This window comes from Anolis sagrei, chromosome 3, assembly GCF_037176765.1.
Source record: "Anolis sagrei isolate rAnoSag1 chromosome 3, rAnoSag1.mat, whole genome shotgun sequence".
In the NCBI taxonomy this organism is placed as follows: Eukaryota; Metazoa; Chordata; class Lepidosauria; order Squamata; family Dactyloidae; genus Anolis; species Anolis sagrei.
This window is the reverse complement of record NC_090023.1, coordinates 54,873,942-54,901,030: the sequence shown is the minus strand read 5'-3', so window position 1 is coordinate 54,901,030 and position 27,089 is coordinate 54,873,942. Positions and strand designations below refer to the sequence as shown.

Sequence of the window (27,089 nt, the reverse complement as noted above, 5' to 3'; positions counted from 1 at the left end):
ATCTCTCCCATTTTTATCCGCCCACCCACAACGAGACTTAAATTATACTATTGGTTGTTGATTCTGATGCTATGTATTGTTGTGATTTTGTTTTCATGTTGTTTTATACTGATGTTATGTATTTTATATATGTTGTGTTTTAATTTTGTTGATTGGGCTTAGCCCCATTTAAGCCGCCTTGAGTCCCTTCGGGGAGTTGGATGTTGTTGTTGTTGTTGTTGTTGTTATCCATATTTAAATGTAATTTTAAATGCTGGGTATGTGCTGCAAGGGATCTGGTAAAAATTTAAGGACAGGGGAAAATTCTTACGTTGAAAGAAAAGTTTTGTATGTTTTTATCCAAATTTTGTCCAAAGGGGAATACATAATGAAACAAAACAAAAAGCATCCCCACCTCATTATATAATCTTCAGTCATTTTCTAAGTTGAAATACAATTTTTTACCTGATAAAGATCAAGGATTGCATTATTATTATTATTATTATTATTATTATTTCTTGCTTTTCTCTCTCCATAAAGAGACTCAAAGCAGCTGAGTTTCTCTCAGAGCTCATCCAGACAGATTTCCAATTTTATTTTATTCTGGGATAAATGCATTTTGTTTATTCAGAATATTTTCTGTCAACTCCTGCTATTCCCCAAAGTGGTTTAACTCAGTTTAAAATCAGAAGAACACGAATAAAAGCTGAGACTATTCACTTTGTCTGTCTGTCTCCCTCTTTCTCTCTCTCTCATTGCAGTTTTTAAATAGCTTATTAGCTTCAGTTGTGGTATACATGTATGTTCAGAGACAAGTAGCATAATTAAACAAAATGTCACAATCTTTTCAAAGAACTTCCATAACATCTCCCTGTTTTCCTGTCTCCTCCCCCAGCTCTTTACCATTAAAAGTTCATCATCATTATTCTTATCAGATTGTTTGTTTTAAATCTTTTATCTAACTAAATTTATCAATAAGTCTAATCTAATAGTTTAATCTGTTAGTAAATTACTATGTTCAGCATAGCTAAGACTTGAGTACAGTACAGCAAATAAAAAGTAAATGTATTCAGGTCACATTTTTCATTCACAGATTTGACTTGTATTATAATGCCTTCAGAAAGGCCAGATGATTGAAATGTTGGCAGGCTCCTGCACCTGAAATTATAATAAAATACCGTGTTATTATCTAAAGTAGGTAGGTTGATTCTTGTTTTAAAAATGAAATCTGTTGTGTTCACTGGCTAGACAACCTTTAATATGACTTAAGCAATGAAACATGGTAGTATGTACATTACTGAACCTTATCCTGGCTTGTTTCAAATCGTGTTTCCAAGGAGCAAATAATTTCAGTCTTAAAAATGAGGCAGTAACAGCACTTCCCTGCTTCACTACCAGGGGCGGCTCAACCCATTACACAAAGTAAGCATTCGCAGTACAGTTGATTTTGCCGAGGGGCGCTCTTGAGGTGCTGTTGGGGGAAAATAGACCTTGACATATGCGAATTGTAGTTACTGGGATGTATAGTTCACCTACAATCAAAGAGCATTCTGAACGCCACCAATGATGGAATTGAACCAAATATGGCACACAGAACTCCCATGATGAACAGAAAATATATATCTATGATGGGGGGGGGGGCAAAATACTGTTTGCTTACCATTGAAGATTACCTAGGGCCGCCTCTGTTCACTACTGAGTAACTTAGTGCTATAAAAACATGCTGAGAAATGGGCAATTACTAATTACTAAAAGGAGACTGAGGGCCTGATTCTTGGAGTCCAAGAATAAACAATTAGAAAAAATTCCATCAAAGCCAGAATTGAAAAGTCAACTACAGATTACAATTGTAGATTCTGCAAGGAAGCACATGAAATGATGGATCACATACTCAGCTGCTGCAAGAAGATTGTGCAGATGGACTACAAGCAGAGGTATAATACCATTGCTCAAATGATACCCTAATTCGATCTGCACACATTATTTGTCGATACATTACATAGTCCTGGATACTTGGAAAGTGTCTGACATGTGGTCAAATACAAAAAGTCAGCATCGTTATTTTGTTTGCTGTGTACTAATCTTTTTGGGTATCAAATAATAATAATAATAACAACAACAACAACAACAACAACAACAACAACAATATTTTTTAGCTTTCTTAACCACGTTGCTGACACCCAAGGCTCCCTTGAAGGAAAAAAAAGCAAAGGTTCCCAGAAAGGGTGTTTTATTAGCTCTGTTGCTGACACCCAGGCACCCTTGAAGAGAAAAAAGAAAGGCTCCCAAGAATGGAAAGGGGACCCTCATAAGTTCTCTATTGCTGCCAATGGGCTGGATCTAGCTGCAGTTTTTTGGCTTCAGACTGAATACAGCTATTCGGTCACCCATCCGTTTTCGGAAGGCATGCAAAAATGGATGTGAGGGTCTACCAGTATCTGGCCAGTAGAAATGGATCGAGGTTCATCCAAAATGCACAAGCCTACTAAATATTGTATTGCTCATATGTTTGTTTTGTGTGAGCACAAATATATGCATTTCTACTTTTGTTTGTGAGATTTGATATCACAAAGATTTTTCTCAATGTTGATTGCCTAAATAATTATCCAATTTCTATACAATTATTATTAGTAATTTTTTTTATCCAAGATAACTTAACAGAAAAATGTTTTTTTCCTGTTAGCCCTACAATCCTGTCTAGTTGCCAGTATTTGTTAATGAGATGTGATTCACAATGAGAATATATGAGTCAGTAAAGTTGTATCTGAAAGCTTGTTGTAAAGGGAAACTAAGGTTTCCCCAAGGCAATAAAAATAACATAACTCTCAAATCATCAATACATTTTTTCAAATGAAAGTGCACACGGTATGCCTGGGACAATGCCCGTGTCTATCTTCTGTCAGTCACACACAATATTTTATTAGATTAAGATAGAAAATAAACAAAACTGGCAGTTTTGTCCCCTTAGCATTTTTGTGTCGTCACCACAAAAGGAAGAGGGTATTATGTCATCAGTCAAGTTTGTCAGGTTTGGCTTAATTTTGTTTGTCTTTAAATATTGTTTTCCCCCTTAATTTCTGACCCTTCACATCTAATATTGATTGTATATTGTAGATATTCCAGAAATCCATTTTCCTAGTTGAATGATGAAGATATTGCTCTCATCCTGCCTATCGTAGAAATTCTCTCTCTCTCTCTCTCTCTCTCTCTCTGTGTGTGTGTGTGTGTGTGTATGTGCGTGTGTGTGTGTTTAAGAGAACACTTTGTACAGAAAATTTCAAAAGCTGTTAATAGCACTTACATCTGAGTCTACTGGACTGGGTTCTAGCTTTTTGAAAGAAGAATCCTTGGCTTAATATCTTTCTCCCATACTTTCAGCTGATTTAAGTTATACAGCAACCTGCTAAGTTATCACATATTGGCTAAAGCTACATATTTTGACAAATGTCACTCCAATTAGATTATAGATCATGCAAAGTAACTGTCTAATAGTACCTTTTAAAGCATATGGGTCAGATGGGCAAAGGTACCTTTTGTGTATGTTACTTTCATGGCTTCTCTGTGATTATCTTTGTGTTTAGAATAAAAAATAAACTACAGTTTGCTGAGGTTGTCAGCAAATGAGTCTCATTTTATTCAGCCAAAATTCAAAAATGTTTTAAAATATAGGTGAAACTTAATGATAAACATGCAGATGCAGGTGAGTTCTGCCCATTACCTGTAAAATAGACTCCTTGTGTTGCTGGCTTCTGTAACTACACAGTACTCCAAGGGAGAATGATCATCTATCTGCATTTGCTGAGCAGAAGGAAATGCCTGTGAGGCCTATCTCTTTATGAATCATGTTGCATAGACAAATGTTGGAAGCTCTAATTCAGTAAAGGCATGAACAAATATAACTGTGAATATAAATGGCAAGAAAGCAAGATATAACTATGATTCATCCCAAACTATATTTTGCATTTTTTTTATTCTTGAGATTGTCACTCAAGAAATGAAAAGAGTATAGAAGAGAAAAGAAACAGATGGAAAAGAAAATATGGGTCCAGATTAAGTTTCAGAAAAGTTATTAGTGATCACAATAGTGGGCAAGATCAAAAGCAAATGAGTAGGACCCAAATGTCAGCATGTTTTTCCTTTAAAATCTCATTGCAAGAGACTACTGACCTCATCACATTTGGTGTTCTAAGGCGGGATACAGTGGGGGGATTCACCAGGCATCGCATGGAATTCATGGGGCAGTGGGGGAATCCATTACATGGGGGAAAGTGTCACTGCCCAGCTTCCCTCTACACTGTCCCCATTCCAGGCAACGAGGACATGGGAAGCCTCCCATGTTCTCATTGCTCTGCCGTAGGATGCTTTCAACATGGTTTCTACACAGATGGAACCCTTTGAGAAGTAGCTGTGTGTTGTTTGATGGGATCCGTGGCCTCCATCCCCAAACTCTGCTGAAAGCGTGCTACAACAGATACATTTGCTCATGTGATGTAATGGTAAGTCTAAGGACAGACATTTTAACACTAGAGGGGCAGGATCAAAAGTTGTGCCACAGCCAAAGAGAAAAAAGGTGTATGCTTTTATTAGGCTCAATTGGAATCCTTTATGGGATGGGCCCGAGTTTCCTTATCTCTTCTATATCAGTGAATACATGGACACATATGTGAGCATTAAACTGCATTTAGAATGGACCCCAGAAGCTTGGGTCAAGGATATTTAACTTTAATTAAAGAGGTCAGCAGTGAAGTAGACAAGCAAACAAGTCAACCATCTTTTCTTGTATCTCCAGCCAATAGAACCCTTGCTATCATTGAATGGTGACTTATGTGCCAACTTGAAACTCTGGAAAAAAAACCCCTTGTGGGGTGTACAGTTTGGTGACATTTGATAAGAAACAGTTCTAGAAGGCTGTGTCTGGCTTTCTAAGTGTTATAATTGCCAAATACAGCAATACGAAAATGCCGCAATGTTGTGTAAGGTGTTGTTGCGTACAGCTTTGCTTCCCACACCTTTTCTTGATTTTAAATGACAGGCTATTTGTGCTTATGAAGGAATACAGACATAGCCTTTATTTATCTACATAATTACACCATTTTATATAGTATCTGTGCAGTGTTGTATACTGATACAGTTGCTATAATAATAATAATAGCAGCAAAGGATCCATTTGAACTATTGTGCTATGAAATGTTTTTGTTTCTGCAGCCGACTCCAGTTTTAAGAATCTCATTATATATAATGTCCATTCATATTAGCTTGTTACTTTTCTTTGTTGATCATAGAGACAAGCTAACAGCCAGAGGTATTAAAGGTCTGTCAGCTGCAGAGCCATTCTTCTTGTTCCTTTTTTGACATAGTTTTTTCAGCTGCCAAATTTATTTCTCCAAGATTCACCCCTCAAAAACAACAACAAAAATCACCACCAATGACTTTGTCAGGGAACCTTTAAAATTTTTCCAACAGTGGAACAGAAACAATCATTGCAAAATATTTCAAGACTTTAGGATTGTCATATTATTCACCTCTGGAGAGAACATCTTATTATCATAGTACTCTAAAGTGGTACAGTTTCACATTAAGGAACATGGTGTTTTCATCTTTGATCAAAGAGTTCTACTTTGAAAGTGTCCACATGAGCACACAACTGAAGATTATCACAATCAATCACACAAACAAACACAAACTCAAAGTACACAGGAAGCAATAAGGTCATTGTATTGTTGAAGGCTTTCATGGCCAGAATCCATGGGTTGTTGTAGGTTTTTCCGGGCTATATGGTCATGTTCTGGAGGCAATTTTTCTCCTGAACAAAATCTGGCTACCAGTATTTAAAAAACTCAAAAATTACAGCAGAAAAACAACAGAGGGGAAACAAACAGGCACATGAAATCACCCTCAACAAAAGATTCCCCCCAGGCGCTACCAAGCCATTGAATGCAAATCAAGGTGATCAGCTGAAACATCCACAGCTAGCCCCAGCAAACAAAAGTCCTTTGTCACACCCTGGTCATTCCACAGATATATAAACCTAGTTTTTCCTAGTTCCAACAGACCTCATTACTTCTGAGGATGCTTGCCATAGATGCAGGCGAAACGTCAGGAGAAAAATTGCCTCCAGAACATGGCCATATAGCCCAGAAAAACCTACAACAACCCAATAAGGTCATTGTTTACTAAATGCTAACTCGTGTTACATATCTGGTATTTAGTTAACAGAAGTATTCAATGCGTGTTCAAAGGGACTGCAATTTTATTGCAGTTTTAATCATAGTAAGCCTAATTGGATGCACAGTACAGTATAGTGGTTTGAGCATTGAACTACTATTCTGGAAATCAGGATTCAAATCTCCACTCAGCCATGGAAGCCCACTGGTGATCTTGAACAAGTCAAATTCTGCCAGCCTCAGGGAAGCACAAAGGCAAGCGCCCTCAGCTGATTTTTCTTGACATTGTCAAGAAAACCCCTAACAAAGCTTAATTGAATTCAATATAATATACTTCTGAATAGATGTATGGAGAATTTATTTATTTATTTATTTACCACACTTGTTCCCCGCTCTTCTCACCCCGAAAGGGGACTCAGAGTGACCTTACAAAGTTCAATACCACATATACATATACATATACATATACATATAGATAAATAAGCGAATGCATTAAAATCCCAAACAATTAAAGCATCAAACATTAAAACATCAATTAAAATCACACAATCCAAGTCATATTACAAGGCTGTGCCAGGTCATCATTATGTTATTTTATACCATGGCACTAATCCATACTGCAAAGAATATACAGCACCGAGGAAGGCATTTGCGGGGCGAGGGAAGAGGAGTGTGCATAGTCCACTTGCAGGCCTCCGCAGGTGTGTACCTTTCCCTCCTCTTCCCTCACCTCGCAGGTGCCTTTCTGGGGCTGGAGGCAGGAAAGGCGTGTGCACCTTTCCCTCCTCTCTTGCCCCATGCATGCCTTTACCACCACCGCCAAGGAAGGCATGTGCGGGGTGAGAGAGAAGGGGGAGAGGTGCACACCTTTCCCTCTCTTGCCCCATGCGTGGCTTTTCTGCCTCCTCGCACCACTGCCCTGCGGTCACACAGAGGCTGAGAGAGGATAGCAAGGCCGCCGGTGCTCCCTCTTCCTCTGCCGTCGCTGCTGCTGCTGCTGAGGAAGGCGGGGGGGGGGGGGCAGGGAAAGACAGAAGTGGGTTGGACTAGATGGCCCTTGGGGTCTCTTCCAATCCTCTTTATTAATGTTACTATTGAGGCTGGGTGGCCATCTGTCAGGTGCTTTGTGCATTTGCTTCATGAAGGCAGATGGGGTCTCTTCCAACTCTTGTTATTATGAATCTTATTATTTTTCTTATTATTATTATTGAGAATGGCTGGCCCTTAGGGTCTCTTGTTATTATGAATCTTACTATTTTTTCTTATTATTATTGAGAATGGCTGTCTGTCTGTCAGGGGTGCTTCTGCTGCACGAAGGCACAAGAGGATTGGACTAGATGGGGGTTGGGGTCTCTTCCAAACCTCTTTATTAATGTTGTTGTTATCATTGAGGCTGGGTGGCCGTCTGTCGGGTGCTTTGTGCATTTGCTGCATGAAGGCAGAAGGGGGTTGAACTAGATGGTCCTTGGGGTCTCTTCCAACTCTTTATTAGTATGAATCTTCTTCTTCTTCTTCTTCTTCTTCTTCTTCTTATTATTATTATTATTATTATTATTGAGAATGGTTGGCTGGCTGTCAGGGGTGCTTTGATTGTGCTTCTGCTGCATGAAGGCAGAAGGGGGTTGGACTAGATGGCCTAAGGGATATCTTCCAACTCTTTATTAGTATTAATGTTGTTGTTGTTATTGAGGCTGGGTGGCCATCTGTCAGGGATGCTTTGATTGTACTTTCCCTGTATTAAGACAGAATGAAGGGGGTTGGACTAGATGGCCTTTAGAGCTCCCTTCCAACTCTATTATTATTATTATTATTATTATTATTATTATTATTATTATTCATGTTAATATTAAGGCTGGATGGCCTTCTGTCAGGGGTGCTTTGATTGTGCTTTCCCTCCATGAAGGCAGAATGAAGGGGGTTTGACTAGATGGCCTTTAGAGCTCCCTTCCAACTCTATTAATAATAATAATAATAATAATAATAATAATAATAATAATAATATTCATGTTAATATTAAGGCTGGATGGCCATCTGTCAGGGGTGCTTTGATTGTGCTTTCCCTACATGATGGCAAAATGAAGGGGGTTGGACTAGATGGCCTTTATAGCTCCCTTCCAATCTATTATTAATATTAATATTAAGGCTAGATAGCCGTTTGTTGAAAGTGCTTTGATTGTGCTTTCCCTGCAAGAAGGCACAATGAAGGGGGTTGGACTAAATGGCCTTTAGAGGTCCCTCCCAACTTTAGGATTCTGTGAAAGGAATCTTTGTTGACCACAAGCCAATAGTGTGATGCTTCAGCTGAAAAGGGCAATGCCGTTTTAGGCTGCGTCAATAGGACAAGCCTGAGAGAAGGCAAAAGGGAACTGATATGACACTTTACTTCAGCTGATTTTTTAATTGCTTTAAATGAGAATTATTGAATGCAACTATTTATTTTAACTTATTGTCAGCATGATGTAAAGGACTCAGAGTGTAAATGAAATTCAAGGGAGAAAGAGCAACTGTAATGTACAATGTAAGGTTCAATGCCCCTCTCATGGGAACCTGCATGTCATAAGCATTTGAATTAAAATTACCATATTGAATTCAAATCTGATTTTTTTTATTTAGTGCATTGGAAGAAGGGTGGTCTTATACAACGAGTATAAGCCAAACTCTATATTTTAACTGGAAAAGTTGGGGGTCATCTTAATATGTCCAGTCGTCTTATACGCCGGAATATACGGTATATGGTGTAGTTGTTAAAACATTGGTCTGTGGTTCTGGAAATCAAACCCCCACTTGGCAGTCAAAATCCACTGGATTATATTTGGCAGGTCTCTCAGCCTCAGAAGGAGATAAACCAAACCTTTGCCTTTAGGTCACAATAAATTAGAAATGAAAGGCATGCAACTACCACAACAGCTAGTGAGCAAGGCTTATTTGCTTTTCCCTTTTCTTCATATTTTGCTGTCCTTGCTTACTCTTTAAGGTATCTTAGAGGCAATCACTGTTTAACTAGCTTGTGTAGGCAGCAAATTTAGTAGGATCGGGGGGGGGGGGGGCACAGAATCCCAGCTAAAGTTTGATTGCATTGTTTACTGCAGACAGCCTGTTGCAACCTGCTACTAAAATGACTTGATGACCCATGTGGTGCTTTTCCTGCATGGCAGGGGGTTGGACTAGATGGTGCATGTAGTCTCTTTCAACTCTATTATTCTATGATTCTATGTCATGTAGAGAGAGGAGCAGCATTTTTCCCTATGTGCAAGCCACCAGTATCAAATCTTTGCCTGCTTACTGTTTCTCTTGTTTTTCTGTTTTGGAAACTTCCCAGTGTGCAGCCCTCTCATCTGTGTATAATGTGGCTAACTTGTGACAAAAAAATGATTTTTATGTTTTGCATCTTAGCTATATTCAGACGTTCATAGGTGGGGTCAGTTTTCCACATGAAAAGGGAGCATAAGACATAACATTTATGAAGAGGAAAACATCTTCAATGTATAAGGAGCAGGGTCTCCTCATGACTGAGAACCAAGCTATAAATATATAGAAAAGGCTCTCCTTTTCAAAACAGCAACTTCCGTGGGAACTGGAACCCTGGAGGTCTATATTTATACGAGATTCGTAGAGATCCTTAGCCCAAATGCACAAGCCTAAGTGTATTTCTGCTTAGAATTTGTGTATAAGTTTATAAATCAATATACTAAATTAGATACAGGAAAATAACTTGAAGAAAGTTTCCAGGTAGTACACAGATGTAAATAATAATTTTTAAAACCTGGTGTAGTTTGTGTAGTTTTTAAGGTAAATGATAGTATCTAACATCATTGCATGGTGATAAACATCAAAACACCAGGCGTCCCCTAGGCATTGTCCTTGCACACAGCCAATTCTCTCACACCTGAAGCGACTTGCAGTTTCTCAAGTCACTCCTGACACAACAAAAATAAATAAATCATTGCATTACTCCAGCATACAATTTCATTGTTAATTGCTGTGGCAGATCTGGAATCCAAAGTTTGCCAAATTGTAAATTAAACAAGAACAGATTTAGTTTAGGGGAACATGCATTACCAGATATATTAACAATTATACATGGTATATAGGTCCGCAAAATGTTAGTCATTCTCATGGTTTACCAAAATACTCAGCACATATTCAAGTTGCCCAGAAAAAAGAAGTTGTTGTAAAATTGTAGTTTTTTCCTTTGTGTTTTGTTTTCCCAACACGGTGTCATTTTGTCTTCTGCAATATTTGGAAAACCTATTCTGTGTAAAATAAAGTATATAATTCTCTCTTTCAGCTATGGCGTAACACTTTTAGAAAATCCAAGTTAATCCTGTTATGTGGAATAAGATGTGATTCTTTCTTTCTTTACTACTACTGAAATGTTCTGAATAATTGCCTATATTTTTTACTTCACAGCTCTAAGGGACAACAGGATTGAGCTTCTTCGAGCTTCATGGCACGAACTGACCATCAGAGTCACTGATGTGTCACTGTCCGATGAAGGGCAGTACACCTGCTCTTTATTTACGATGCCTGTCAAGACGTCCAAGGCTTTCCTCACTGTTCTAGGTAAGCATAATGGGCTGAAAATATGAAAGCATGACAGTCAGCAATATGACTGATATGGCTTCTTAAGGATTGTGCAAAGTATGGCTGCATTTGTCCAGGATTTTAAAACATATTTAGCAACTATAAGGTTTTCATTGGCTCACATACTCTCCCTTTCTCTCTCATCTCGTGGGGAGGAAAGATTTCTCATTCATTTCTGTCCTAATCAAAGTTTATAGTATTAAGTCCAAGTATCTGCATTGTGGTTGAAACTGCTTAAATGTTTTAAAACCAAGTGTGTTTTCCCCCAGTTAAATATATAGTTCAACTGTAGGCAGGGGCGGCTCAACCCATTACGCACAGTAAGCATTTGCAGTATAGTTGATTTTGCCCAGGGGTGCTCTTGAGGCACTCTTGGGGGAAAATAGACCTTGACATATGCGAGTTGTAGTTACTGGGATGTATAGTTCACCTACAATCAAAGAGCATTCTGAACTCCACCAATTATGGACTTGAACCAAATATGGCACAAAGAACTCCCACGACGAACAGAAAATATATATCAGTGATTGGTTGGGGGGGGGGGGGCAAATACTGTTTGCTTGCCGTTGAAAATTACCTAGGGCCGCCTCTGACTGTAGGTTGTGTTAGAGCATGAAATGATGTCTGAGGGATTGTGGGCATTGTAAAAAAAAAAAACATTTTGGAGGTCTAATTTTGCTGGCTTTAGACAAGATAGATTTGGTGTTTATTTAATCATAAATGGAAGTATAATATTTAAGATATCTTCTTGCAGAACCCCTGAAAAATAGAGGGAATATGATGTTGCTGTGGTAAAAACAAAGATTGTTCCTGTAATGCAAATTCGCATAGCAATTATTGATATTTACAGAATAAGCAAAAAGTAGATTTGCTGATTGGTACATCTTTCATTATTCTGAACAATATGTATGCAGTCAATGTATGAACATCCATGATAGGTCACTGTTTTCTAGAATATGAAAAGTTGTGATACATGTTAGACCTCCAGCACTTTAGGGGCCTCACTAAAGCTCAAACATTAAATGTGGTGTGTTTTATAATCTGACTAGCTTGGGGACCCGGTGGTGCCTGGTTATTTGAGAAAGACATTGTTTGATTTTTGACGTTTGGTAATATCAGTTTGATTATGTATAACACTATTTATTAGTAAAAAGCCAGTCTTTCTTTTTCTTTTTTTTTAGAATGTACCCAATAGAATATGCATAAGGATGTGGGTAAACTACAATTCCCAGAATTGTAGGTCAATCCTTCCCAAACCCTGCCATTATTCAGAGTTGGACATGTTGGGTCTGTGTGCCAAGTGTGGTCCAGATCTGATATCAGCTGGGTTCAGTGCTCTCTGGATAAGGGTGAACCACAACTCCCAGATTCCCAGGACAATCACCCACAAACCCAGCCAATATGCACAGTTGGCCATGTTGGGTCTGTATACCAAGTTTGGTCCAGATCTGTCGTTGGCTGGGTTCATAGTGCTCTCTGGATGTAGGTGAACTACTAGTCCTACAAATCAAGGTCAATTTCCCTCAAACCTGGTCATGGGGGTTCTGCATGCCAAATGTGATCCAGGTCCATTATCAAAGGGGGTCACAGTGCTGTGCCTTGATCCAGGGTGAACTACAACTTCTATCCTGTTGAGTCAGTCCCCCAAACCCCTCCAGTCTGTTCAATTGATGATCAGTTCCTCTGTGTTTGCTCTGCGCCATAGGAAAGGGTGTTGTTCATTCGTTCAGTCGTCTCCGACTCTTCGTGACCTCATGGACCAGCCCACGCCAGAGCTCCCTGTCGGCCGTTACCACCCCCAGCTCCCTCAAAGGGTAGGAAAGGATTAAGGGAGAGGCAGTGGGTAGGAAAGGGTAGGAAAGGATTAAGGGAGAGGCAGTGGGTGGGTTCATGCAAATTCCACACAAGGAACCTTTGGATGCACGTCTATGATGAAATTCTTCCTGAATGAAAGCATTCCCTGGATGGTGGGCTGTAGTGTTTCGGGAGGACATTGGCAGCATTTGCGCTACATGTTCATGGTGCTCACTCTAACTTGCAGTGTCAGTTGAGGGCATGCCTTTGGAAGCTACTCAGTCATTGGAACTATAGACTGTTTGTAAAGGCAGGAGGCTGTGTAAGTGGACACCTCCGCCATATACACACATACACATTTTTCACTTTTATTATGTGCATAGATGACCAAGCAGTTAATCTTTTTGTTGTTTGCACCCACTTATTTGAAATGTTCTCTATAACACAGATATAAATAAATCATATAGGAAATGAAATGAGAAAGGTACCAAGTCTATTTTGCTCCATTTCATTGTGTCTCATTCTGTATGAGTATAGATTTCCATGGAGACAGTTGGATTCCTTAACTTGTAAATAGTCTGCTATTTTCTATGAAATTCAGAGAACTATCAGAAAGCATGTTTAGGAAAATAGTGGAGACATCAGAATTTATGAAGGGCCTCAAATGTTGTACCCAAGGATGCCAATGACATGAATATAAAATTGCACATAATAGATAGGTAGATGGGTAGGTGGGTAGATTCTTATGCCACCTTGTTTCTTTTTTAAATGACATCTTTATCCAGCAAGGGCAGTCTGCATATGATGTCAAGCTTCTGTATGTGGATGTCTCTTCTGGATTTCACCTTCCTTGCATGCATTCATTCCTCTCTCTCAACAGAAGGGGAGAGAGGTAGCATGCTGCTCCAGTGTCATGGTGTACCATTAGACTGATGGCATCTGTGGAGAATGGGAGCATGCTTTATAGGCATGTCTCCTCCCAAGTATTCTGGCACTTTCAAAGGTGACACTACTGACCATCTGCTTAAGGATTTTTTTGTACATCCATGTATGTGTAGGCTGCTATTGTGCATTAATATCTTTGAATTTGAGAGATTCCCCCAGGGCTTGGCATATTTCTTTGCCTTTTTCTTATTTGTCCCTACCTACTCCCTCACAGTTTTTTTTCTCTTCTTTTGACTCTTTGTATATTTTAAGGTGAAAGTTGAATTTAATAAGGCTGACGTAAAATGTTCTGTGTGCCTGTAATATTAAACTTAATCCTGCCAGGGAATTGCTTTTGTGCCTAGGATATGAAATCTGTGCCACTGCTAGTTCCACTGAGACTAGTTTACCACTTTGATGTTAAAGGGGAGGGGGAAATCAACTTGGAACAGAATATTCCAGGATAAAGACAAATGCAGGTCAGTTTTCAATCTGAAGAAGCACATTTAAAGATTATAATAAAGAGCAGGTGGCCTTTAAATTCAATATGTAATATACCCCCAGGAACATCTGTTTTGTTTCTAGTGGAATGATACTGCAGTGTTAAAAGGCATATCTCAAGCTCTATTTTTCATTTTTTTGTAATTTAAGAGCAATTCTTCAATTGTTTGAATAATTGTTCTTAAATTATGCATATATATATATATATATATATATATATATATATATATATATATATTAGGGCTGGGCAGTTTGGTTTCGTAATTTCGTAATTCGTTAAAAATTCGTTATTTTTTTTATAACGAAGCGATAACGAACCATTCAGGAGCATCTAAAAAACGAAACGAATTTTTCAATTCGTTTCGTAATTGCTTCGTATTCGTTTTGTATTCGTTTTGAAATCGTTTCGAAATTGTTTCGTTATTATTTCCGCATGTCTGGGGCAAGTTTTATAGCTGTTGTTTGTTTAATCAGTGAAAACAAATTGTAAATATCACACCAACAGTCAACAACAGAGGGAGAGGGAAGCTTCAAAAGTTCCCCCTGTCCCATATGGAGGTTTTTTAGCATATTGCGCGGTCGCGTCCGCCATTAACAAATCAATTTGTATTCGTTTCGAAATTGTTCCGTAATTGTTTAGTAATTTACAAAATTTCGTAAATATCGAACTTTTTTAAAGAAAAATTTCGGAATTCTTTTAAATATCGAAACGCAAAAAACCCCAAAAAAATGAATCGAGTTTAGAAACAAATTTTTCCGTGGTTGCCCAGCCCTAATATATATATATATATATATATATATATGAATTTGAAAATTACCTGTAATTCTCAATCATCTTATTGTGAGATCTATGGTGTTGCCTTAGATACCATTACACCTTTTGTGTCTGAATTAGATACTTCCAATATGGATGAATTTCAGACACAGATATAGTAAAATTATAATGTTATTCCTGAAATCTTACCTCCATTTGGCCCTCCCCTGCCTAATGAACAATGTTTTCATATGCATATTTTACCTTTACCACATTGTTGGCATACCTATCATTACCAATGAGTCTTGTTTATATATTTCTATTAATTATCATTATTGCCCTCCTTTTTGTTTTACCCTGTCTTTGTTTATCATGCCATGTAATGTTATGACATAAGACCGCCACTACATTCTCTCTCTTTCTGAATTGCAATGATGTAATATCCTTCCTCTTCTCCACTAGTCATTTAGTATTTCAGGGAAAAGGAGTTTGCAAAACTGTTGTCAGAAACATATTCAGTATAATAATAATAATAACAAGAAGATTTGGTCTTCCAATTGGGGAACCCGAAGGGCATCTATTTGGGGTTGGACAATAGCAATCTGTCATATTTTGTGTCATCTACTCCAAGGATGAGAAACTGATGCAAAAAGAACTTGAAAATTCTTGTCTCACTCTGTAGGTTCAGTAGAAACAAGTAAGCATAGGACATGATACAGGTTGAGTATCCAGTCCATTATCTGAAACACTTGGGATCAACATTTTGGATTTCAGATTTTTAAAATATATGGACATGATTAGATATCTTGGAGATGGGACCCAAATTTACACACAAAATGTATTTATGTTTCATAGAAACCTTTATACACTTGGTCTAAAAATAATTTTACACAATATGTTTTGATAATTATATGCAGAAAATCAAGTTTGGGTACACTGAACAATCAAAAAGCAAAGTGACACTATTTCAGGTATCCATGAGGACAATTTTGGATTTTCTAGTATTTTGGAATTCTAGTTAAGGGATGCTCAACCTGTAGTTAGCTACGGCAAATCTTTGAGCTGTCCAACTGGTGACATTGCGGTTTGTTGACTGGCATGAAGAAACTTCAAGAGTATATTGTAGGAAAATAGCCTATTTCTCTCCATGCAGAATGATGAGCAATATTGGCACCGGAATATAAGATGTTAGTGTTCCACTATTCAGGAATAGTCACATGGGATGAAAATTGGAACATTTCAGTCATCTCTTATTATTTAGATGACATTCAGTAAGAATTCTTCAGCACACTGAAGGGAAGATAAATATGGTTTTGTACTCTAATCATATGCTCTCTTCCTTCAGCTCCCTCCCCCCTTTCTAGCACTAATACTGTGACTGCTTTATTGATTAACTCAAAACTTCTGGTAATATTTCCCTATCTCTTAATCACTCAAGTTTTCATTTTTGTCACCACAAATGAAACTAGGTTATAAGTAATGATCCTTAAGAAATTTAATCACTGTGGATCACAGTCTAAATCAATAATTCAAAGCATATAGAGATTTTTTTAAATTGTATCACAAGAGAAAATACATTAATAAATAAATATTTGAGAGAAGGTCTACTTAATATGCACTGTATATATAAATGTGCATGTTTGTGTGGATTTCAGGGTAAATATTTGTGAATGTAATTTGAACCTGCAGAGCAGTGCCCCCAAAAACTATTCAGGAAAGCCGTCCCAGAAGGATACCATGAACGATGGCATCAAAGGCCAGTGATATGTCCAGGAGAACCAATAAGGACACTCCCCTTGTCAAGTTCTCTGTGGAGGTCATCCACCAAGGCAACCAAACCTATCTCGGTACCATGATCAGGCCTGAAGCCTGACTGTGATGGGTCCAATTAATTGGTTTTGTCCAAGAATCCCTGGAGCTGAGAAGCAAGCACTAACTCTAGAATCTTGCACACAAAGGAAAGATTTGAAATTGGCCCGAAGTTGTTTAATATTGAGGAATCAAGGGATGTGTTTTTCAGGATTGGTCTTAGTATTACCTGTTTTAGGCATGATGGAATTTGTCCTTGATCCAGCGAGGCATTTGTAATCCTTGTAAACCACTTGGTTAGTCCCCCACTGGCAAGTTTGATAAGCCAAGAAGGGCAAGGATAGAGTAAAAAATAAAGATGGAATGGGAACTCAAATACACTTTGACAAATAGTTCATTAAAGGTTGTGTGTACAGCAACTGTATTTGGGAACTTTGAAAAGTTTTCCCTATTATTGTTAAGACTAACTGAGAGTTGCTGTTCAAAAACCTGTTGGCAAAGCCAGGGAACAGCAAGTGTTTGACTTGATTTGACATGCTCACTCCTGCTCTAAGGTCCACACCTTGTCACCTTACAGATACACCAGTTTCTGAACCTGTTGGCATTTCTACATTTGTTCCAATTGCTTTGTTTTTCTTTTGTAGTACACAAAGGTCCCTGAGCTCCAGCTGCACACTGAGTCTAATTTCACGGTCTGCATAGAAATTCACTGTTTCTATGTAGCCCATGAAATTATAATTTATACAGGATATAAATTATGATCATGCTGATTGATGAAAACCACACTGTGGGCTAAACAAAAGACTCAGTGACATCACTGACTTTTAAGTTGATTATTTATTAATTAAATTAGTAAAAATAAAATTGACTCTAAATCTATGACCTTTCTTTTGAGATATATATTATATGATGTTAGTGTTTTAAAATCCTAACTCCAGTCTTCTGGATGTTTGGTTTTAATAAATGCATTTAACCAAAATATGTATTTTCTGTTTAGCATATGTGTCTTTTGCTGCATAGCATGATTTGGCTTAAAACCCAGAACTTCAACAACTAGTTCAAAATTAAAAGGAAAAGGAAATCTACTTCATGCTTCTATAATTTTCAAGATTATCTGTGTGTGAGAGAGAGAAAGAGAGGAAGTAAGTTTATCTGACAAGATCTAACTGTTAACTGAGTGTACATAGAAAGGAAGTTCTGGCTCAGACCACAGGCCTTTTTAGTCAAACATTGTATTTCCAAATTATTCCAGCAACTGATATTAAGAGGCAGATTACCTCTAATGGTAGGAGTAATATAGTGACCATGACTAGTACGTACATATTTTATTATCAGCCTTAATATTCTTCCAAAATGCTTTATCAATAGAAAATATACCAATAAACAGTGGCATCTTCCCCCTCTGTGCTGTAAAAATGTGTAAAATAATGCATGTCTCACTCCTCCCCCCCCCCCCCTTATTTTCTGCTAGGTGTTCCAGAGTCTCCTCAAATTACTGGATTTGTTTCACCAGTTATGGAAGGTGACAGGATGGAGCTTACATGCAAAACGTCTGGTAGTAAGCCAGCCGCCGATATCAGATGGTTCAAGAATGACAAAGAGGTGAAAGGTATTGTTTGGAACTGTAAATTTCATTTATAAGAATCATTTGTTAATTAAACATGCAAATCAGTGGATTTGATTTGCAAAATGGTTACCGTTTTGTGTCTTGGCTTGCAGAGTGATCAAGAAATAAGGAAAAGAATTTCACAAAGCAAATGCTAAGTAACTCAAATACTAGCTATCCTGGTTCTTTGAGGAAGAGAGAACACAGGAGTCTATGGTATGATCTCAAAAGTGCTGTTCTTCCATAATAATACCAAACACAAATTACATAGAGCAAAAGACATAATGTAGTATATTTCTCCACAGTTCATGTGCTATCATGAATTAATGAATAGCACAGGAACTGCTAAGAAACATACCACATTATGTCTTTTGTTCAGTACATGTCCTGCAGACTTTGATCTATTTCTGAATTTTAATGCCTAGGTCATAAAAACATAAAACATAGCTATGTAGCGCAACTATTTCATTCCTTTCTGCTTGTTTCTGATACAATCAAGTTGTGGTTCATCTTATCTGATTTAGCACCACTTCGATAATGAAACAATCTCCTTTTTAAAAAATGTATTAATCCCATGACTCAAAAAAAACCTCATTTATATTGTTGCAAACTGCTATTCATTTAATTTTGAACATCCATTCGTATTGCCATTTGATTCTGATTCTGTCAGGAGCCAATAATCTGAATAATTATTTTAACTGCTGCTATAATTTTTGGCAGCATCTTTTGAAGAAAGAATCCTAACAGCTGTCTTTTATATATTCTATTATAATATGTTTATGTCAGTTATAATTTTTGTTAGCCACAAAGTTTCTTTAAGTGAAGTTATAAAACTTACACGACAAACTTGAGTAATTTTTTAGCATTCACCAACAGTAAAGTAATGCATAATATTGAAAAACCTAGCACACATGATTGACAAATGACTATAGTAAATATTCAAGGAAGTGTCTTTACTTTTTTGCTAATATTCCTTTCATGCAAACTTTTAAAATCAAAATCAGTGATACTGGGAAATGAAAGAAATATCAATACATCCAGCATTAAATTTTCTTTTATTTGCTGCTGTCAAACAAAAAGGAAGATAGGGTGGAAAAGAAATAATTGTTCCTCTATATAACATTTGAGGAATGATTGTAAAAGAAAGAAAGGAATAATAAAATTACAATTCTTGCTAACAGGCAAAGTAGAAATTAATATTAGTTTTTATACCACTTTCACTTTCACAAAGTAGAAAAATGACTGATTTCATTGATGTTAACTATTGAGGTGAAATTGGGTAGTCCCTAGCTGCAAAAAAGTATACCGTATTGAATATATATGTAAAACAATTAAAAGTTTAAAGAAGTGATACCCTTTTTTACAGAAATGTAAGTCTTCTGAATCAATATAAAAAGATTCACAATAGCTTGATCACCCTTGGAAAACTCAGCCAAGTCAACACTTTGAACAAGGAATCTAGGACTTACAGCAAACTGGCTGGAAGTATGACCCCTATCATTGTTGTGTCTCAAAACTACATCTGAGATGATAGATGATATACAGTGTGCATTTAGGTAGGGAATGACATTAAGTAAGCCTGGGTCCTGGGTCAACATGCTACCAAATATGTGAGAGCTGCTAGGGAACTCTTATAAAAACAACTCTATAATTTCAAGCATTTCGGCTCAAAGGTGAGTCCGAGGTGTTAGGCCTTCTCCCCGGTGTGCTCGCCGGAGGAAAGTCTAATTTAATTCAGTGAAACCTATTTTGAGTAGAAAACAGTAGAACTGCAGTCTTTGTGCCCAGCAGGTGAACCCCCCAGACACACACACTCCTTTAATTTCATATCTGCTTGTAAAAAAGGAAGTTTCCTGATCATTTATTTACTCCCTTAACAGTTGACTTAATCGGGGTTGTGAGTTGTAGCAGATACTTTGTCCTGAGACAAACATGATGACAGTTGGCCCCATATATTTATTTTGTTCATTCAGATATTATTCATTCATATTTTCCATCCCAATTGATTGCAATTTCTTCAGCTGATAAAATATGGGAGCCAAGAATCTTGAACCTCACCAGAATTTGTCGTAACTGAGAACTGTTTATCAAGTTTACCTAGAAAACTCAAGACAAAGTAGTGATTCACCTAATGTAAGAATACAGTGGTTGATAATTTGTGCTCCCTCCCCTTTGGTTTAATTTTTTAGCGTCATTGGATGGTCAGTATAAATGAAACAAAACAAAGTTGGCTGCAGTTAATTCCCAAATGTATTCTTATGACTTCATCACGTTCATCTAAAAAAACATCTTAGGATGCTTTCACCCTGTCTTCTGGACAGAGCCCCACACTGACCAGCCCATGATGCCATATGACTTCCGGCAGAAGCTCCACCCCAATCAGGATGAAAGTGTCCCCGGAGGTTTCCCCCACAACACGGGAGGCTTTGCTTCCTCCATGTGATAGGGAAAGCATTGCCAAGAAGGCACTCCACAGAAGGGTGACACTTCCCCTGTGTGATGGGGAAAACATCACCAAGAGGGAGCTGAGTGTGGGGTGACAGATTCTCCCCACTGCCCCTCTCTTTTCTCCCAGAAGCCAGGCAAAGTGGGATGCTTCACCTGGCCTTTGTGATGAGGCCCTTAATTAACAGCTGAAGACTTCTTCAATTGGTATTTCCTCCTCTTTTAAGGTATTAGCTTCTCTTGGAATATCATACAATCTTTTCCACCTTGTGAATGTTTTGCAATAAATGCTTTACTACAGATGCAAAATGTGATGTTCCATAACTTGTCAGTAGCTTATCTAAAGATGTTTGGTAGTACTTCTTATTTGCTTCCATTTTTTCATAGGCAAACAAACTTGTAGTCTATCAGAAAAAGAGTGAACTAGTAAATGCCACTAAAAATAGAAAGACCAAGTCATCAATGACCACAGACAATACTTGCTAAAACATATTATCAGGTTATGTGACTTATGTCACAGCAGTTATGTCTGTGATACATGTGCTATAATGAGCTAAGTACGTGAAAATGGGTTTTGTTCCTTTGCAATTTCCACCTGTATTATCCTAATGTTCACATTCAATTCCCATAAGTCACATGTAAGATTTCTGGATTAAAGCTCAGTTCCCAGGGGAGTTACCATTTTACAGTAGATTAACTCAATAAGTCACACTTTTCATTTCCCAGTGGTCAGTTTCTCACAGAATGCTATACAACCTTTCCCACCTATGCAGATAGCTTATAAAAGATGGCTTCATAGAACTTCTCAATACATGGATTCTGTATCCGCTGACTCAGCCACCCACAGCCCCAGATTCCCTAGCACCAGATTTCAAAAGAGTTTTCTTCCTTTCAGCTTTCATCATGTCCAGGATTCAAAACCATACATAAAAATTAGAAACATTTTGTCAAGTTTTCTTATGAATTTGATATTTTATTATTTATCTTTACACTGAAGGATATTTTTTAGTTCTTTCCTAGCTGCCCTTCCAAGTCCTAGTCTTCTTCTGAACTATAGGCTCCATTTTGATTAAGGCAAGGTATAAAAATTGTTTTATGTTTATTTAATATTCAGTTGTAACCCTCTTTTTAAATTTTATTTCTTAATTTTCATCTATAGTTTTTCCAGTCTTTGTTATATTTTACAAGTAATATGGTGTTATCTGCATATCTTCCTCCAATTCTCACACTCCTCCAAGTTCAACTTTCTGTATACATTTAAAAATAGCTGAGCGAAATGTATACAACCCTCCTGTCAACTGGACACCATTTTGTTTCTCTATATCCTGTCCCGAAATTGGCCTGTTTTTCATAAAACAAACTTCATATCAAGTCATTCAAATGTTGTGATCTTATAATTTTTATTTAGAATAGTGCATAACTTCCCATGATCTATATAAAATGCATTGGTTGGTTTTTTTTTCTGAAATTCCTTAGTTCACTGCATTAGGCAAGGTATGTTTGAAAGATTATTGTTATTACTTCTTTTTCTGATTTTTTTTCTATGTATGTGGTAAAAAAAACTTGGTTGTAAAATCTTGAATATTGCTTTGCTTGTTTGAGAAATTAATGCAATGACATAATGAATATTGGTATCAATATTCTTAGAATACGTAATTATCATTTACTCTTTGCAAGCCTTTGTTTTCCATTTTTATTTACTGATTTTTTAAACATTTAAAATAATTCTGTTTCATCAATGTTATTTCTGTGCAGAAATTGGTGTTTTCTCTTTAGTTAGGGACTTCTGTCTTAAATTTGCATATGGTACAGACAGTAAACAACAGTTTTCTGTAAAAGAAATATTGTTGCTGTGCAGAAATTTATATTGTATTATATTATACAATTTTTCAAACATTTTCCAATATTATTTCCATCCAGTCATGACAAAATTGCGTAGTTTTATCAAGGTTTCAAAGCTGTTGTTGCTACAGCAAGTAATGGGAGCAAAGTATACGTCTAATGAAGCATTTATACATTTCGCAGTTGGACCTTTGCAATAAAGGTCATGACACCATACTTAATTCGGCTCTAAGAGGCATGAAATCAATGTTTAGATGATTGAAAAGTCCTTGGGGAATAACTTCAAATAAAGTAAAGCAGAGAATTGGATGTAAACTCTAAACTTAAATTAAGTGCAAAATATAAATATATTTTTTTCAGGCCACCAAAAGGCCCTTTTCAGAAATTGCAAACTAAATTCAAACAAATACCTGGATACCAACAATTTCATTCTAAATGTTTTATATAATTACATAATTTCTGCTGATATTAAAGGGAAAAGCAGCTTTTTCTCTTTGTTTAATTCTACAATAAAGTAAAAAAATATTGGTGGTGAGATGATAAAGTACACTAGTGGAATTAATGTAGATTTGGGAGACTTCCAGACTTTGGCAATGTTGGGGGCTGTTTTCCAGATTGATCAAGTACCATAATTTCATTTTGGTTTTGCTTGTTTGTGTTTGTCTTCATTTTTAATAAGTCTATGATTACTAATTAGCAATATTAATAAATCAGTCATGATTACTGTATATTTATTTAGTTTATATATTAAATTAATTATAAACTATTTTTCTATTAGAATAACAATAACTGAGTGTCATAATTGATTCTCTTATTATTGTATCAATAAAGGTTTTTACAAATGTCATTAAATTTACATGAAATGTTGAATCAGCAAAACTATCAGGTTAGAAGCCACAGCCAGTCATCTGAGGACAATTTTGAAAAATTGTGTAGCATGAAGACCTTAGATCAGTGTTTCTCAACCTGGGGGTCGGGACCTCGGGGGGGGGGGGGTCGTAAGGGGGTGTCAGAGGGGTCACCAAAGATAATCAGAAAACACAGTAATTTCTGTTGGTCATGAGGGTTATGTCTGGGAAGTTTGGCCCAATTCTGTCATTGGTGGGGTTCAGAATGCTCTTTTATTGTAGGAGAACTATAAATCCCAGCAACTAAAACTCCCAAATCTCAAGTTCTATTTTCCCCAAACTCCACACCAGTGTTCCTATTTGGGCATATTGAGTATTCATGCCAAGTTTGGTCCAGATTCATCATTGTTTGAGTCCACAGTGCTCTCTAGATGTAGGTGCACTACAACTCCCAAACTCAAGGTCAATGCCCACCAAATCCTTCCAGTATGTTCTGTTGGTTGTAGGAGTTATGTGTGCCAAGTTTGGTTCAATTCCATCATTGGTGGAGTTCAGAATGCAATTTTATTATAGCTGAACTATAAATCCCAGCAACTACAACTCCCAAATGACAAAATCAATCTCCTGCAACCCCACCAGTATTCAAATTTGGGTGTATTGGATATTTGTGCCAAATTTGGTCCAGTGAATGAAAATACATTGTACATATCAGATATTTACATGACGATTCATAACAGTAGTAAAACTACAGTTATGCAGTCGCAACAAAAATAATGTTATGGTTGGGGGTCAACACAACGTGAGGAAATGGATTAAGGGGTCGCGGCATTAGGAAGGCTGAGAAACACTGCCTTAGATTATATGTGCCACTTGCCCCTCTCTGCAACCCTATACCATTCTAGACAGGTTGGTCCTAATGATATCAGTCAAAAGATATTAGGTAGCTATTTCATTTCTCCATCTTTAACAGTAAATAATCAAGACTTTGTCAAGATTATTTGGTAGGAAAAATGCTTGAGCATCGCAAATTGATAATTTTGGCTGGGCTCTCTCTCCCCTCTTGCCAATAAAGAATCTATGAAGGAGGGAAGGGATTGCACAATAAATGTCACACCCAAAAGTACCGTGGTGTCCTGGTTTCATTTTGCAAGAGGAAAAAGGAACAGCAGTCTAATTTTGTACGTGTCCAAAGAAACAAATCAGGAATTCCTTATTTATGACATTACTGAGTGAGCATCCCTATTCCTGAATTCTAAAATTCAAAATCTCAAATCCATTGGCCTCCACCACATGAACTGGAATAGGAAGTGCTGTTGGCCCCCACCAAATGTAATGAATGGGGAGTTCAGTTGGGCTTCACTTGGTGCATTAAACATTGCAAGCAGCACCATTGGCCTCCACCATGTGCAATGACATTTGTCTTTATAGAAATTGCTGATGTTTTGCTGTTCAGTATCACAGTGCTTCAGTTTGGCACCTAACAACAAAAAATACATTTTTTGTGTGACAAGCACTCAAACTGGCTTCAAGCCTAACATATCCTAAATAGAGTTGGGTATCCAACTGTGACATAGGGATTTGCAAGAAGGGGGATAGGGACTAAGCAAATGCTGATCTCTTATCTGTAGCACATTTTGGGGAAAATATGAGTTCGGTGACCATCTTCTGGCACCCTTTGGTAAAGGATAGGAATCTAGAATTGCCTCTAAGTATCAAGTAATCAGGGGTAAGAATGGCTACTATCCTTGAGATTGGTCTCTTGGTATTCACCCTCACTAAGTGGTCATGCAGTTTGAAGTCTGACACATGCTGGTCAGTCTTCCAGTGCAATAATTCAGAGCAATGCAGTTTAAAAGTCTGGTTCCTTTCAGGTGCTATGGTGATCTCACCCAGGGAAGTTGGTCTGGGCATACCATTGCCCCATTGTTCCTGTACCACGTTGCTCCCCACCTATTAGATTTTGCATATCATTTAGAAACAATTAAATAGATAACATATTAACAATGTTACCTTGTTTCAACCCATATTTTGTGTGATTTCATTATTCCATCTCTTACTTAGCAAATTATGTGTTTAGACTGAGTTGAATCTCCAAGATATCTCATAATGTTCGTATCAGAACATGTTAGGTTTAGATGCAATTAATAAAAAGAGAGAAGGCACTGAAATGTCATTACTACCCCTTGTACCAAAAATAACATACTGAAATTAGTACCATAGCTTAGTGTTTCATAGTACTCATTTCAGAATGTAACTCATATTCCCATAACAAAGCTTTAAAATCCATTTTATTATCCCATTTCTGTTTTTAAAATTGATTTGATAAATAATGGTAATATTTCTTCTACATCAAACCTCCGTTTTACTATTTGTTTTATAGAAAAAAACATAGGAAGAAATATTAAGAAAATAGAACTCTGCAATGTATTGGGTGTTTTTATATAACTCTAGAGTTCTAGAATTTTCATTTCTTTTTAATATATTGTTTTCAGGCTTAAGCTTTCAGAAAATGAGTAGATGAAAAAAAATCCTAATCAGATGATTTAAGAAAAAAGAGATTCTGTTGCTTTAATGGGCTTCACAAGGAGACTATTTGGATTGTACTCTAGTTATATCAGAGATAATGAGGAGCAGAATTTCATTCTGACAGTTCTGCCTTTTGGTTGATATTGAAATTGCTTTTCCCATCTGTGTCTGTGTACATTTGGGAATGACAGCATTGGTAGTTTTGTAAGACAAATAGTGGAATGTCTGGAAATAGAACTTTGTTTGCTTTGAAAGAGTGAGCAAACATGATGAAAGGTGCATTTTTCGTTTGCTATTTAAAATGGTTTCAAGTACTGTAGTCTTCTTTTGCCTTTTATTATCCCAAATCATGGCGCTAAAGTATAGCAAACTTTATTTTTTGCAGATGTTAAATATTTAAAAGAAGAGGATGCAAATCGGAAAACATTTACTGTCAGCAGCACAATGAATTTCAAAGCTGATCGCAGCGATGATGGTGCAGTTGTAAGTTGCAGAGTAGATCATGAATCCTTGCACTCCTCGCCACAGATAGCAATGCAAGTTCTAGAAATACACTGTAAGTATATGTACAATGTCTATGAAAGTAAGTTTCGTGTTATGTCTATCAGCACATTTAATTAGAATGTTGTTATAAATTTGGCTAGTTTGATCAGAAGTACGGTGATCACTATGGTGGTATTGTATGTTGTATTATCTTATCAATGCCTCACCTTTCTCCCAAGGCAGTTACTTATAAAATAAAAATAATACTAGTAAAAAATATGTGAAGGTAAAAACAAAATAAAATCTTTTCAATTGCATTAAACTATCTGTAAAAAAAATCAGGTAAAACATTTCCATTTCAAAGAAAAAGATAAAGTACAATGTACTAAGAAGCATTCTTTTTGTGTAAAAGTCTCTTCTCAAAGGCCTATTAAAATAGAATGGTATTCTTATGTCAATGAAAAGATAGCAAGGAGGAAGCCAGCTCAGTCTCCATAGGAAAAGAAATCCAGAGCCTAGCTCCCTTGCTCACCCTGCTGTTGTTTCTAACCCTTTGTCTTATTAGGCAGCAGTAATGGTATACACCCTCTTTTTCTTGTGAAGTGATGGTGACTGGAAGTGGCTTACAATATTCGTTAAAACACAATAACTAAAACAATACAGTCGTAAACCTCAAAACAGCAATAAACAAATGATGCAGTTGAAACCTTGTTTTTAAAATATAAATTTAGAAAGAAATAGAAAAGGATAAAGGATGTAAATAAGAGAGCCTTTGACAGCTGGCTAATACAGAGCAGAAAGCCGATCAATCATTCTTTCCTTAGGAGGGT

General features: G+C 37.0%; 1 protein-coding gene across 5 annotated transcripts in view; it reads left to right on the top strand.

Annotated features, from left to right (window-relative positions):
* The window catches only part of CADM2 (cell adhesion molecule 2), a 537,220-nt gene that overhangs the window by 357,355 nt on the left and 152,776 nt on the right, over positions 1–27,089 (top strand). For all 5 annotated transcript variants that reach the window (XM_060770541.2, XM_060770543.2, XM_060770540.2 and 2 more), the window contains 3 exons: positions 10,554–10,706; positions 17,981–18,118; positions 26,162–26,332. In XM_060770541.2, coding sequence (XP_060626524.1) covers positions 10,554–10,706; positions 17,981–18,118; positions 26,162–26,332 — 462 coding nt within the window. The remainder of the gene's footprint in view (positions 1–10,553; positions 10,707–17,980; positions 18,119–26,161; positions 26,333–27,089) is intronic.